Below are 15,739 nucleotides of genomic sequence, written 5' to 3'. Positions count from 1 at the left end.
TTATTTGGTGATGGAAAATAGCAGGATAAAGTTTGGGAATCTGAATAAAATTGGCATAATTCTTGGATAGAAATGGATTATTATGCATAAACTTAACAAAGATGTGTTTTGTATAATCTCTCATTTATGATCATTTTAAGTATTAGAATGGCAATGGGCATATGTATAATTCATAGGAAAAATGTGTGTCCCCCCTCCCGCTTAAGTTTGGGTTTGTTGGAAGTATTTCTAGACATCAGAAAGCTTAAATCTGAATTTATTTCAAAGGAGATTTTTTACTCAAAGTAAAAGTAAATGTTGATCATAAAGGGTTACCAAATACATGTTTTACATCATTTGTTGAAGAGGACTTACTTGGAAGTATTCCTTGACAGTTGTCTGACAGTTTTACTCTGAGCTAAAGGGGTGACTACTTATTGTATTAGAACTCTGAGACAATTCTTGGTTGGGAAACGGGGAAGGGTTCAGCAAGTTTTTGGTCATTGCTATATTTATATCATATTTATAGAAACAACAGATACTATCAGTGTATGCTCTGGATGGGTGCAGCACAGCAGATAGCGTGTTGAATTTAGGTTTGGTAGACCAGGCCTTCCTTCAAAACTGCTCTCTGGCTGATCTCACTCATAGATTTCTGTTGTTTCCTATTTTGAAATTTGCTTGTTTCCAGAACAGGCATCTATTCTGCTAGTTAGTATAACCATTAAAACACACTATTTTGAACTAAATACAGCTCCTACAACTTCAGAACATAACCTGAAAACTTTCACATGCATTACAGAATTAGATATGCTTAAAAACCAAGAGAGATCTTTGCTTGTCTGTTCTTGAACACTTGTAAGGATTCTAAGTAAGGCTGCAATCCGATACACACTTACCTGAGAATAGTCTCATTAAACCCAATGGGGCTTACTTCTGAGTAGACATGTATTGGATTGCAGTCTAAGATCATTTATCTTGTGATTACTGATGCTGCAATTCTATGCATATAGTTTGAAGTATTTCTAAGTAAACAAGCATAGGATTGGGGGATATAATTGCTCAGAACTTTCTATGAATGAGGATTAGTAGTTGCCAAGCAAAATAGTGTTGAAATTTCCATGCTGTTTGGTTGCTGAAGTTGTAAATATAAGTATTTTGAGACTGTGAACATGTTACAGAACTCAGTCTGAGGACATAAAATAGGAGCATAAGAGCACTCATGAAAAACCTGTCAATGATCTGGGTAATATACAGCATGGCATCTCCTTGATCCTAGTACTTGTCATGATGGCTGGTTGCTTGCTCCAGTAAAATGCTCAGGATAATAAATATACCTGACATTGTGTCATTTCTATCATGCGTAACCTCAAAAGTCAGTCAGAGAAGTAGATTTTTCAATAAAGAATAGCTTTTAATAAGCCATGGTTTAATTTTAAGAGATAAGTATATACTTGACTGCGTAGATCATGAAAAGCTATGGAATGCTGTAAAAGAAAAATGGAATGCTTTAAAGGAAATCTGGTTGTCCTGATGCGCAGTCCTGAGGCTACTGTAAGGACAGAATATGGAGAAACTGATTGGTTCCCAATCGGAAAGGGTGTGAGACAGGGGTGTATTTTATCACCCTATTTGTTTAATCTATATGCAGAACATATACGGAAAGCAGGATTGGACAATGAAGGAGGTGTGAAAACTGGAGGGAGAAATATCAGATAGGCAGACGATACTATACTACTAAGCAGAAACCAGTAATGATTTGAAACGAATGCTGATGAAAGTTAAAGAGGAAAGCACAAGTGCAGGACTAACAGCTGGACGTCAAAAAGACTAAAGTAATGACAACAGAAGATTTATGTAACTTTAAAGTTGACAATGAGGACATTGAACTTGTCAAGGATTATCAATACCTCAGCACAGTCATTAACCAAAATGGAGACAATAGTCAAGAAATCAGAAGAAGACTAGGACTGGGGAGGGCACTTATGAGAGAACTAGCAAAGGTCTTTAAATGCAAAGATGTATCACTGAACACTAAAGTCAGGATCATTCAGACCATGGTATTTCCAATGTCTATGTATGGATGTGAAAGTTGGACAGTGAAAAAAGTGGATAAGAGAAAAATCCACTCATTTGAAATGTGGTGTTGGAGAAGAGCTTTGCCCATACCATGGACCGCGAAAAAGACAAATAATTGGGTGTTAGAACAAATTAAACCAGAACTATCACTAGAAGCTAAAACGATGAAACTGAGGTTATCATACTTTGGACACATCATGAGAAGTCATGTTTGGCTAGAAAAGACAATAATGCTTGGAAAAACAGAAGGGAGTAGAAAAAGAGGAAGGCCAAACGAGAGATGGATTGATTCCATAAAAGAAGCCACAGACCTGAGCTTACAAGATCTGAACAGGGTGATTCACGACAGATGCTGTTGGAGGTCATTGATTCATAGGGTCGCCATAAGTTGTAGTCGACTTGAAGGCACATAACAACAATATGCTTGTATGTTTGTATTATATTAAATCCAAATTTCATTTTAAACTGGGTTATTTGTTTTTTTTTAAAGATACTCCAGTAGAGCAATCCTTTTCATGGGTAAACTGACTGGAGGAGATTAGGAAGGAGTGTAAGGGCACATCTACTGCAGAGGCCCTCACTATGCCCACAGATAGTTCTGCAGCTTCTAGCAGTTCTTTCACTGGCAGTAGCCATCATTAGAGCCTAAAATTGGGTGTACTGGGAGTGGAGCAAGTGCAGAATACAGTCAGCTTTGGATCTTCCTGAACCTGGTGTTGGTGTAGCTTTTTCCCCATCCCCATTGCAACCAAGGGAGGGGGAGTAAAGAAAAAGCAAGATCTGTGCATGGCTGGGAGAAGGCAAGTTCCCATTCTGTCCTGGCTGGTGCAAGCTGAGAGGGCTTTGGGTATGGTGGACAATCTGCCACTTTGCACCGCCACAACCCCACTTCACGTTGCATTATTGCTGAAATGTATAAAAGGTTTGTTTAATCTGATTTTTTTTTAATCAAGTTAATATTCCCTATGGCATGGAGAGTGAGGAGCTAGTGCCAGACCTTCAGGGGGCCTGGTTCCAAGAGGCCACTTCTGTCAAGCAGCTTCTACCCTGTGGGGGATCAGTCTTGTAGATTCCTGGCCTGTCCAGATCCTACCAAGGAGAGCACTGAACTGAGTCATCGTCTTGCATGCCATTCTTAACAATACGATGACCATGCTGAACAGTAGGTTGCCCCTTTTTTCTGGACGGAGGCTCTGTGCCCAGGGAGGGGAGAGGGAGGTGGCAACTCTTTTATTCAGAGATTTTATTTTGAGGCATATATATTCTGATGTTCTCTCTGCAACCAAAAATTCTGCTAAGAATGTTTTTCACTAGCTATTTTGTTACTGAGGTAAAACTCTCAGTTTGAATGACTAGGCAGCTCTTGGATTTTTGCAAGCTTATGTTAATGTGCTTTTCACTTCCTCCAACTACAGGACGATCACAGAGGTGAACAGTAGTTTTGCCTCAGGGCCTGTTGATAAAAGCTGAGGTCATAGAAAATCTAGCTCCCTGCACTACTAAAAAGGCAGTGGAGGGGGCGGGGAGGGGAGAGTATTAAGCTTTAACCTGAGGCAATCTGCTCTGGCTATTGTGGAAGAATAATATTGGATTAGATGTGAGTGTTAGTTGTGCTGGGTTTGCTGTGCCAGTTACTGCAATAATTAAAATCTGCCAAGTGTTGCTTCCTGCTTCCTTTTGGAGAGCAGGTTTGTGTGTCTTTCTCCATGTTTTTAAATTGTAAATTAATATGACATGTTCATCCTTAAGATTTTGTTTTTTAAAGAACATGATTGCCTAACTGATTAATCTAGACCAGACTCTACTTGTTTAAATACCTGGGAAAGCTTTAGACTGTTGTGCATGAAAGCTTAACATTTGTTGGAAATCTGAGTGGTGGTGACCAATGTCTTCAAGAGAGAGTGAGATTTGAATTTCTGAAGCTATGAATTAAAAGCACACTGTTAAATGTAAGGTTATTATCTAGAAACCATTTAACGCTGCCATGTTTGTTTTATCAGTCAGATCAGTGCTGTTGAACTTGGTGAGACTTGCTGACCCACTCCTAAAATTGCTGCAGCAACAAAGAAGTACTGAAGCTGGGTTGTATCAGCTGCTGCACCAGCGCAGTGCCACAAGCAGGCATTGTAGTATCAGATGTTATTCTGATATTGCAGATCTACTGGTGTAGCCTAAGGCCAAAACTCCAAAAAACATTTTGGTTTGCTGTAATAGCTAGCCGTTATTTGTGGCCTCCACTGACCCCTCCCCTCCCCATAGTAAAAAACCATCCCTTCCTCCTTCTGAATTCTCTGCAGTTCAAGAGATGAAATGAATGTTTTCTCTGCCTTTATGCTAGGTGCTTTTTTTAGCATTGAAAAAATAATTTTATTGATTTTTCAGTAAAATAGCAAATAAATAAATATAAATAAAAACGATGTTTAGCATCCTAATAAGATCCAGGATCAAACAAACATGTTAATGACATACGAGAAAGAAAAAATAGGAGAAATTATAATACTCAGCAATATGAAAATCTGAAATACAGTATTTTTAAATTCTGTCTTGTAAAAATTCACTTTCCTTTACATTTTATGTCCCCATAAAATCATTCTGAGGCATCAGGTAGTTTCAAAGACGCTCAAATCTTGAAATTCAAAGGCTATATAAATTATGAAGCGTTCCACAAGCTTGCATAACTTGTTGGCATTTCTGGGGCCTCATATTTAACATATTAAATATGTTAACATATTTAAAAGTTAGGCTTTTTAAAAAATTAATTCCATTTGTATCCCATCTTTCCTCCAAGGAGCTCAAGGTAGCACATGTGGTTTTCCTCCTCCCCGTTTTATCCTCAGAACAACCCTGTGAGGTAGGTTAGGCTGAGAGGCAGTAGCTAGCCCAAGGACACCGCAGCAGGGATGCAACAAAGCCTTGCTTGTACCTTCTTCTAAAGGTCACAACACAGACAGAGAAACCACTCCTTTCCGTATGCAAAGGCAGGGAGTCTCTTACCCAAGTTCTCTGCAGCAAATGGAGAATGTGGCAGTTGAGATTTTTGTGCTAGATGTGCAGGGAATGGGCACTTGCATGGGGTGCCATTCTGGCAAATGACTTTCAGATTTGCATCTTTTCACAATCTTCTAATCATTCCATGATTGTGGTGGGGAGTGTCAAGAGGCTGATAGGCTTGTATGACAAGGGCTGTGTGTGAGTCAACTTTCCATCTGGATTCTAAATTATTTTTGCCATTCTCAAATAAAATAGTTGGCTGCTTATAACTATATTAAGAACATAAGAAGAGCCTGCTGGATGAGGCCAGTGGCCCATCTAGTCCAGCATCCTGTTCTCACAGTGGCCAACCAGGTGCCTGGGGGAAGCCTGCAAGCAGGACCCGAGTGCAAGAACACTCTCCCCTCCTGAGGCTTCCGGCAACTGGTTTTCAGAAGCATGCTGCCTCTGACTAGGGTGGCAGAGCACAGCCATCATGGCTAGTAGCCATTGATAGCCCTGTCCTCTATGAATTTGTCTAATCTTCTTTTAAAGCCATCCAAGCTGGTGGCCGTTACTGCATCTTGTGGGAGCAAATTCCATAGTTTAACTATGCGCTGAGTAAAGAAGTACTTCCTTTTGTCTGTAGAAGTACTTCCTTTTGTCTGTTATATTACCAATGTCAGGCTTTTAGGTGTGTTACCATGTGTATGTCTGGATGCTGAAAGCACTATAAACACTATTCATGTGCTTTTTGGCTATAGAAAAAATAGTTCCCGAAGTACTTCTTTCTCCTTTAATGAAAATGCTTTTGTCAAATAGAATCATAGAATAGTAGAGTTGGAAGGGGCCTATAAGGCCATCGAGTCCAAACCCCTTGCTCAATGCAGGAATCCAACTTTAGAGCATAGAATTATAGAATGGTAGAGTTGGAAAGGGCCAACATCTGAAAAGAGCCTGTAGTTACACATGGCAATACTAAATAAAAATAAAAATCTGTATAATGAATGGAGAATGATATGGCTGCTAACTATGATAGCTAAACATGGAACCCAACCTCATAGACATGGAATCTCCTGATTAACACATGCTAGGGACAAGCAACAGGGGGTGGTGATCACCTGCTTAATAGCCTCCAATGGCATCTTAGTAGCTGCTCTTGGAGATGATTTTTTTTTATTTATTTTATTTAATTTATAAACCGCCCTTAGCCAAAGGCTCCCTGGGCGGTGTACAACATAAAATAATACAATAAACCAACAATCACAAAATATAAAATACAAATATATAACAACAATAAAATAAATTAGAAAGACCAAAACATTAAAACGTATTTAAAATACATTAAAATGCCTGGGAGAATAGGAAGGTTTTAACCTGGCGCCGAAAGGATATCAACGTAGGCGCCAGGTGTACCTCCTCGGGGAGACTATTCCACAATTCGGGGGCCACCACCGAAAAGGCCCTGGATCTTGTCACTACCCTCCGAACTTCTCGATGAGTCGGTATTCATGTACCGATGAGTGGACCTTGGATTGAGTTATCAAATTCTTATGTGGTATATTAAAATCTTATTCTTTTATATATATTATTTTTTATATATATCTTCAAGGTAGAAGAGTCTAGAAGTGTAGAGATAACTCTGCAGGCTATATTTTCAGTGACTTATGGTGTGGTGTAGTGGTTAAGATGTTGGACTACAACCTGGGAGACCAGGGTTCGAATCCACGAAGCTGACTGGGTGACCTTGGGCCAGTCACTGGCTCTCAGCCTCATGAAAACCCTATTCATAGGGTCACCATAAGTCAGAATCAACTTGAAGGCAGTACACACATAGCAACCTTTTAAATGTCAGCATTGGGTTTTAAATATAGCAGTGGGTAATGGCTTGACTGCTCATTTTGCTAGAACTGAAGGCTTTGGTGCAGAACTAGAGCTTTCGTTTGTTTGTTTGTCCCAGTAGGGGACAAATACTTTCTCCCAGTAGGAGCTTATCTGTTCTGTGTACTTCCTGGAAATGCCATTATACCCACTCAACAATGTGATGATCCACGTTGTTTCCTGCTTAGGTTTCTTTGTTGCTGTTGATGTTTCTAGTAGTGTACTAGTTAAAGCCTAAAATGAATGCTTTTACAGCATGATTTAATAAAATTGCCCTGATGTTTTTTTAAAAAAAATGTTGGCCAATGTCCAGGTCTTTCTAGGAAGAATTGACTCAAAGAAAGATATCAAGAGACATCTAAATAATATAATATCTGTATGCTTTCTAACTTTATATGCACAAGGGTGTTGATTTTAAATCACCCACGCACATGCTGCTTAATTAAGATGCTACAATACCCAATCTTAAAACCATGGCAGATCATGTACTTTCTCTTCATCCTCCCCTTTTGTGTTTAAATTCCTTCTTGTTCCATGGTTTGTGATAAACACTTTAACCACAATACCTGGTGGAACGCCTCTCCCGATATGAACCTACCCGTACACTACGTGCAACATCGAAGGCCCTCCTCCGGGTACCGACTCATAAAGAGGCCTGGAGGATGACAACAAGAACTAGGGCCTTCTCAGTGGTGGCCCCCGAACTATGGAATAGTTTCCCCAACGAGGTGCGCCTGGCGCCAACTTTGTTATCCTTTCGGCGCCAGGTTAAAACCTTCCTCTTTTCCCAGGCATTTTAACATATTTTAGCATATTTAGCACATTCTGGTATTCTAAATTTAAATTGTGTAATAAGTTTTTAGCTCTGGGGAATTTTTGTGGTATGTTTGTATTTACTATGTGATTTTATTATATTACTGTATTTTTATATTTATGTTGTACACCGCCCAGAGAGCCGTTGGCTGTGGGCGGTATAGAAATTGAATAAAATAATAATAATAATAAAAAAATCAAACAAAACTGTGGAATGTAGGCTTGAAACCATGGTTTGGAAGCAGTCCTGGTTAGCCCTTAAATATAGTTTACACTGTTTGGATGTTACAGCAAACTATTGTTGTCATAAGCCATGGAGGCAATGGGCAAGTTATGTGTGAAAGGGAATGAAGAATGCATGAGTCTGCAGTCATATTCTATAGTTTGGATACTGGATATTGTGATGCCTGATTTGAGCCACTGGCCAATGTACTCTGAATTTGATTCAGCATGGTATTGCACTCCCAAAGGCAATAAAACCTGAACTATGCACTGTTTCCTTCCTTCTAGTGATGGTGAATTTTGAAATTGGGATGGATTCAGGAACTAACTTCCACAATTTACAGTTGCTGGGCCATTATGACTTGGGTCCACCACCACCCATTGGAAGTTTTGGCCCGCCTTGTAATGGGCTCACACCAGCCAATCAGGTAAGAAACAGACAATGGGAACGGAACAAGCAATTGGAGGTGTGGCCTCAGAGACTATATAAATCTCATCCTTAAGGCCTGGACTCTCCTGAGCAGCAGTGTCCATCACTGCGGAGATGCATGAGAATTAGTTTTCAGTGCCTCCTTGTGTTCAGTGAATTGGAGAGGGGCCATAGCTCAATGGTAGAGTGTATGCATTACATACATGCAGTCCAAGGTTCAGTCCCTAGTATGTAAAACATAATTGGGTAGCAGGTGGTACGGAAGACTCTGGAGAGCCACTATCTCTCAAGAGTGGCGTAGGTGTACAGTTCGTCTATCCAGGTATAAGGCAGCTTCCAATGTTCCTAAGTGAGTTACGTTACCCATTCCAGTAGGAAAGCATGTTTGCCTTAAGGATTAGCTGTTGTCGGCAGTCAGTCCTTTCTGCCAAATTTGCTTAGGGTGGGACTGGCAAGATGGCAGAGAGTGAGGTCTCCTAGGGCTTGGTCTATCTGAGCTTTCAAAGAACTCTAAAGAAGACTTAAGGGTTTTTTTTTTGTTTTTTTTAGGGAAATGATGCTAATCAGAAGGCAAGTAAAGGGGAGTTCACCCATCCCTAGAATAATTGTATGACATATAGGTATTCAGGGAGAGATTGCTTTAGAACCAAGTAATTGAAATCTTGTAATTGAAGTACTTTTAAGACACATACACCCAATAGTTATTACAGCTGAATGACATGCATTCCAGTGACTTAAACCAAACATAAAGAAAGTAACTGATACTGTTTGTGAAGGGCAAATAAGCTCTTATTGTTGTTATGTGCCTCCAAGTCGACTGCGACTTATGGCGACCCTATGAATCAGCGACTTCCAAGAGCATCTGTCACAAACCACCCTGTTCAGATCTTGTAAGTTCAGGTCTGTGGCTTCCTTTATGGAATCAATTCATCTCTTGTTTGGCCTTCCTCTTTTTCTACTCCCTGTTGTTTTCCCCAGCATTATTGTCTTTTCTAATGAATCATGTCTTCTCATGATATGTCCAAAGTAAAATAACCTCAGTTTCATCATTTTAGCTTCTAGTAAATAAGCTCTACAAAATGCTGTTTACAAGAGTCCTCTGGCTTATTAAAGATGAACATACTTACTGTGGCATTAAGATTCTGTGATCTAGAGCCCACTTTGTAAGAGGCAAAATATAAACAGTGAAGTGGATGCACACACACTAGGGATGGAAAGATCTGTCAATTTCAGTTCTCGCAAGTAGCAAAAACAATGATTTCTGTACGTAATTACCTGTATATTTAAAGTACACAATAAAGTCATGCTAGTCTCCTGAACTAGGATGAATATGTGTACACGCATTTCAGGGAACCTCTAAGTACGCTGCTTACAGTATACCAAGGTTACCAGTGAGCTTCATGGCTGAGCAAGGATTTGAACGCTGGGCTCCCAGGTCCTATTTTGATACTCTAATCATTATGTGCCTTTAGCCTTCTCTTCACTTCCAAAACGAGCGGTTCTGCAATTTTATTTTATTGTAGGTATTTCTACCTTTCAATAAAATTCTCAGGGTGGCTTTCAAAATTTAAACACCACATAATGTATGCACAAGAATGACAATGAATGGAAATATTGCATTTTCTCAGGTGCAAAACAGATTTTCTTTAGTTTCTGAAAACACAATAGAGCTGTTCTGTTGTTCACCCTCCACCCATATCCCACAAGCATGAAGAGGGGAACTAGAAATAACCATATGAGGACAGTGATTCTTCTAGGACAAAAGGTGATTTTTGCAACTAGGTAAAACAGACGGAGATCCCTCATTTCACCTACAGATGTTTTTAATAAGTTTAACATTATCCAATACCAGTAACTGAGGTAGTCTAAATACCACAGCAGGGACTGATTAGCTTTGTCAGATCACTGCCTTTATTTGCTGTTTGCAAAGAAGCTTAATCCAGTGCTGGAGATCAGGCTTCCTGCTGTGGTTTGAGGTAGTAGTTTCTTATTCCTTGTATCCACAGTGGCAGAAATTAGAGAGGGGACTCCTGTTCCTGATTTAGAACCTCAAAATAATAAATCTTAGAATACAGATTTTTTTTAAAAAAATAGTCATTTGAAATATATGTCTGTGTGGTTGGTTAATTTCCATCTTTGTGAATTTGCTGGCTGCCACCACTATTACCAGAACGATTACACACAGCAGTGCCTATAGAACTGGATTCTGCAGTTTAAGGTCTGTAAATATGAACAACTGGAAGAATTACATATATTCCATTTCATTATATATGCAAGAATTCTTGTTTTTATCTTGAAATCTTTATGATTCAACATTGAACAGATTGTAATGAACCGGACCTCACAATAATCAATTTTATAATTTAAATGTTATTCATTCATTCCCTGTGGGTCTCCTGTGCTTGCAGGAATAGGCAAATTGTTATTTGCAGTCTTCAGAATTTATCTGTCTATAAATAGTGGAGGAAATTATTTAATGTACTTGAGTGCACTTCTGTCAGCAAAAAGGGAGAGGGGTCAATGTACTTGAGTGTCGCTAAATCCAATACAAGAGAGTAGCTTGTTAAAACTACAGGATCTTTTGAATGGAACTCTCTTTGCAGGAGTTGCTGTCCAGTGTCAGATTGGTCTCACTGTCTAGATTGAACATTATCCTTCTTGCTGCACACAATATAAATGTTGAAAAATGGGTAGACTGTCTTTTATTATCAAAACAGCATGCTGAATTTTGACCAATAATATATCTATAGGATATCTATATCTTACAGACATGAGTGGCTCATATCCAATTATGCTCCTCCCCTTATACAAGGCTCTTCTGTCAGCAAAAAGGGGGAAGGGTCCATTTTTGCCATTTCCTCCTCCCCCTCCCTGCAAACCCCCCCATCTTCTCCAACAGGTTTGGGGGGCCTTTGGAACAGCATGGGAGGTAGTGTGAGGGACCGCGATGGGGAGGGGGAATCAGTGAAAATTGCCTCTCTTTCCATTCCAGTATTGGAAGCCCCTACTGAATCAAAGCGAGGGGACACTTGCATACAACCCATTCAATTTAATGGAACCCACCAAGCAAATTCGTTGTAGTATTACCAGAGCTCTTCCCCTTCACGAGCGATTCTTGCTTTATTTCTGCATGCTGGTAGACATTCCCCAATAAAGAGGCTGCTAAAAGTGATATTTTAACCCCCAGTTGTCATTGTCACTTCCTGGTTCCATTGCTACTCAAATGCACTTAGTCTTAATACACATTGCAGTCTGAACCGAAGCTGTGTAGGTTTTTAAGTGCACAAACAAATGCTGCAAGAAACGGAACACTTTTGTAAGTAATTCTGCAAAGAATGTGGATCCCTCTCCACCCTTTTTCTCATTGCCTTGGTTTGATTTTACTTTTCAAAGCTGGAGAAGAATGCAGGTGTAATTATGCCACTATTCTGGTGTTGTTGCATTTCCCTCACAAAAGAAGTGAAATGTGCTTTATGAAAAGTGCTAGTTGAGTTTTTTGTTTTGAGTTCTCCTAGTAGAACCTTGCAACTTTTACTATTTAAAAATAATTCCCTTTCTTTGTTTCATGAATTAGAAACAATGAGGAAAAGCTGAAGCCTGCCCAGGCCAGGTGTTTCTTGTTGGCAGCCTGCTCCCTAATGACTCTGGCTCTCATACAGCAGCTGCCTGCTAGTCTCTTTTGTATGGCCTATTGTTGCAGCACACCCCTCGTTAATACACATGCTGCCCGGGGCAGACCCTGAGAATGACATCAACTTGCTTCTCTTAGAAACCTACAAACCTGATGCAGGGTGGGGAGGTTGCCTTGCATCTGCCTGGCCAACTAATTGTCAGCCTTTTCTGGCCTGTGATTGGTTGTTGCTCTGCTCAGTAATAGGTTAAGCAAAGACATTGCTATTCCATCTGGTCAGCCATTCATTGTTCTGCTTGCCTGCCTGGAAGTTTGCAGCTGAAATTGTGCTAAGGAGTTGCTTCTGGAACTGTTGCAAAAAACCCAGTATCTTTGTACTTTCCAGTTAACGTAAGTATTTGGACTCGTCTTTGCCAGGAATTGAGCAATTTTACTTTTCTGACATGGTCATCTGCATTTTGAATGGTATGGTATGGTCATCTGCATTTTGAATAAAAGCAGCACAATGTGTGTCATTGGTTTTTAAAAGCAAACTGTAGAAACTGCACCCCCCCCATACACACAAAAGTAACATTTAAAATGTTTTATTATTTTAAATCTGATACAGTCAGTAAAGAAATGTAAGAGAAACAAGAGCGATACATTACTAGAAGCTTGTATATGGCAAATGGTCAATAACAATTTTTAATTAGAACTGAATTATATGTGTTTAGTAGCATTTGGCTGACTTAGAAGACTTTATTCTTGGTAATATGAGCAGCTGTAAGGCTGGGAAGAACATTAGTTACCTGTATTTAAAGGATAGGTGTTGTGATAACAAACTTCATGTGACAACTTGATTTTGTCAAGTCACTTTGAGAACTTTCTATAAGCAATTGATAAATGGAATATTTTTAAAAAACAAAAATTATTTTGCAGTCAAGGATTCGGTCCAGCTTCATGAAAATCAAAGGATGTTTGGCCATTGACATCATTGGTCTTGATTATTTCAAACCTAGAGAGAGAGAGAGAGAGAGAGAGAGAGAGAGAGAGAGAGAAATATAATTTGTTGAATTCTTCTGGAGGTTTTGATTGCTCTGTTTTATATTTGGGGTTTGGATATTAGGCCAGAGAACACTTTTAACACGTTAATATTTCAGCCAGTGCCAGAGTTTCTCTGAAGAAAAAAAAGGTCTTCCTGTGTCAGTTGAGAGGGGGCACGTGAAAGGGTTAAAAAGAGGCTTGCATTTCTACCACATGCCCTATTGTGTGAGCATATGCATAAGTCTATTGAAAGTTTTCAGAAGATGGGCAGGCCACCAGTTGCTGGTCTCCTGCAGTTCCAGTAGACATCTGTTGCCCCAGAGCATTAACCAATCTGTTCAACAGGACATCCTTCCTTTGTTGGAGTCAGGGCTGTTGTCTGCAACACTCTCTGAAATACAATGGTAATTAAATACATAAAGTCCTGCAGCAGATATTATTTCATATTTATTATTTGTATTTGTATTGTTACAATGTCTTGGCTATTTATAACACTGACCATGTATTCCTATTTTAATTATACATAGCTTGGATGATCTTCTTGTCTCCCTAGCAAAACATCTCATTTAAATTTACTAATGATATTCTTAAGGTTGATGATTAGTGGGAACATTAACTACTGAATCTGGAAAGCATTAGATGAAATAGGCTGGACAGTTCTGACACATAATTCCATAGACTTGCTTCTTGTTGCTACTTTCTAACATACCCAGTATTGCATTTGCCTTTCTTGGCATAAGAGCCAAAAATTTAAATCAAACATGATAGCTGGGCAGAAATGTTAAATGTTTTAGTGTACATGAGTGTATGATTTCAGTATATCCCAATAAGACCTCTTTCAAAACATGTCTAAGGAAGAGTGCTTAGGATTTCCTTTCAATATATAGGTAATTTACCCCACTGCATTTATTTGCTACTTAAGGTTTTTTTGGATGTAATGTATGTGCACCATATAATACATCAGTTGTTGTTTTCAAAGACTAACAACTTATGGATGCATAGTTTATGGAGGTGTAGCTGCAAATTTCTTATGTAGAGTTACAGCTGCTGCATTTATTGAAGAGATAAAATAAACATGTAGAATACAGAAGTACTGGCGGGAGTTCTGTTTTGGGAATATATGTGTCTTGGTATCATTGTCTCATTTGCAGTGGACTCTTGATAGATAACAACCTTAAGGCTATAATCCTTAGAATTCCCTAATAAATCCCATTAAAATCAGTGGAGCATATTTCTGAGTAAATATGTGCAGGCTTGTGGTGAATGAAAGGTAGTTGGTTTTAACTGCCATTATAAAATGCTATGCTTTTCTATTTGTCTCATTTTGATAACTAAAGAAATACATATTATAGCCTGTAGATAATGTTCAGAAAAGTTCCGTGTGTGATGCTAAGTATAAATTTAACTACATTCCATTGTAACTGTTGGGATTTATTTCCAAGAAAGTGTTTCATAATCAGAGTGAAAGCATGTTGTGCATGATATTTTCTTGATTCTGTTGTCAAATACATTACTAGTATGGATATGGGCTGTATAACGTGCATGTGTGCAACTCGCACATCAGTTATAAAAAATTCTCTTTATAATGCCTGGTTGGAGATATATGACTTGCATACAGTGGCAAATTTTGTAAATGTCATGTATTTTTGTCATTTAGTAGCCAATGCTGATTCACATTCTCTTTTGAGGATTCTGTACATTGAACTCTTTAGCAAAAGGTTATTTCTAAAATAAGCCTCTTGCTGGTCTACATCTCTTAACTAATTCTACTCTAGTATCTCAAACGAAAAATACTTACACCTCAACAATGTTACATGGAAACCAATGGCAGTTGCTTCCAGGTAGTGTTATTTTCAGTGCCAAGGCTACATTTCACAGTGCTCAGATTTGATGAGTGACCCATTATCTCACTGTATTACCATTGCAATACACGAGCCAACCTAAACTTTTCAGTTGATCTTAGAAGTGTTGCCCATTAAATATACTTCCTCCAGTCAGAGCAGATTGCAGGGTTTATGGAACAATGATGTCGGAGCTTCCAGATTGGTTTGGCAGCTGCATTGTTCTCCAAGGGTATACCAGACGCACTTAAGTTCCCGTCTTTTTTTTTTGTAGGCTTTGTTCATACCAAATTATTCTTGCACTCTGCTAGCATTCATGATGGCTTGTTAAAGGAGTGCATCCTAGCAACGAAAGGCTGGTTGCTAAGCAACATAGCTTTCCATAGGTTTTTCTTGTTTAAGATACTTTTTGGTGATAGTTTTATGAAGGCCGCCAAAGTGTGGGTTTTGAACTGCATTCTTTCATTAGAATACTGTTGTGATTTGTTAGTGGCAATGAGCTACGAGTGAATTGCAGCAGTTAGTAAATCACCATGTTGTTCAGCTTTACTTCCTGAATTTGCCATGTATCCGTAGTGCAGCATTGTCTGAATGAACCTGGAGATGGTTATTTTTGTAAAGTCAAGTCCATTTGGGCTTATTGTTGTTAACATTGGCATCCTCTTAACAGGTATTATTGCAATTGTGCATACATTAAGCGAAATTAGGAATTCCAAGAAAATGAAGAGAATAACTATTTTTGTAAGGGACTAAAATAGATTAGGCAGGCAAATTGCTTTTGTAGTTTCATACTACAAACTAATACGTTCAGGATGATAAGTTTGGTTTATTAACATGGTATGCCTTTTAGAACTAACTTTTAAAGGCTGG

The 15,739-nt window shown here is 38.9% G+C and overlaps 1 protein-coding gene across 12 annotated transcripts in view; it reads left to right on the top strand.

The window, feature by feature from the left end:
• ZC3H12C (zinc finger CCCH-type containing 12C) overlaps nucleotides 1-15,739 on the top strand; it is a 72,002-nt gene that overhangs the window by 20,721 nt on the left and 35,542 nt on the right. For 10 of the 12 annotated variants that reach the window (XM_061628635.1, XM_061628633.1, XM_061628634.1 and 7 more), the window contains one exon: nucleotides 8,233-8,372. In XM_061628635.1, the coding sequence (XP_061484619.1) occupies nucleotides 8,235-8,372 (138 nt within the window). In that variant the 5' untranslated portion in view covers nucleotides 8,233-8,234. Of the gene's footprint in view, nucleotides 1-8,232; nucleotides 8,373-10,388; nucleotides 10,593-12,042; nucleotides 12,396-15,739 lie in introns of those variants that run through there. The other 2 variants (XM_061628640.1, XM_061628639.1) reach the window with 2 other exon arrangements.

Source organism: Rhineura floridana, chromosome 5, assembly GCF_030035675.1.
Source record: "Rhineura floridana isolate rRhiFlo1 chromosome 5, rRhiFlo1.hap2, whole genome shotgun sequence".
Classification (NCBI taxonomy): Eukaryota; Metazoa; Chordata; class Lepidosauria; order Squamata; family Rhineuridae; genus Rhineura; species Rhineura floridana.
The sequence above is the reverse complement of the archived record's forward strand: the minus strand, read 5'-3'. Positions and strand labels throughout refer to the sequence as shown.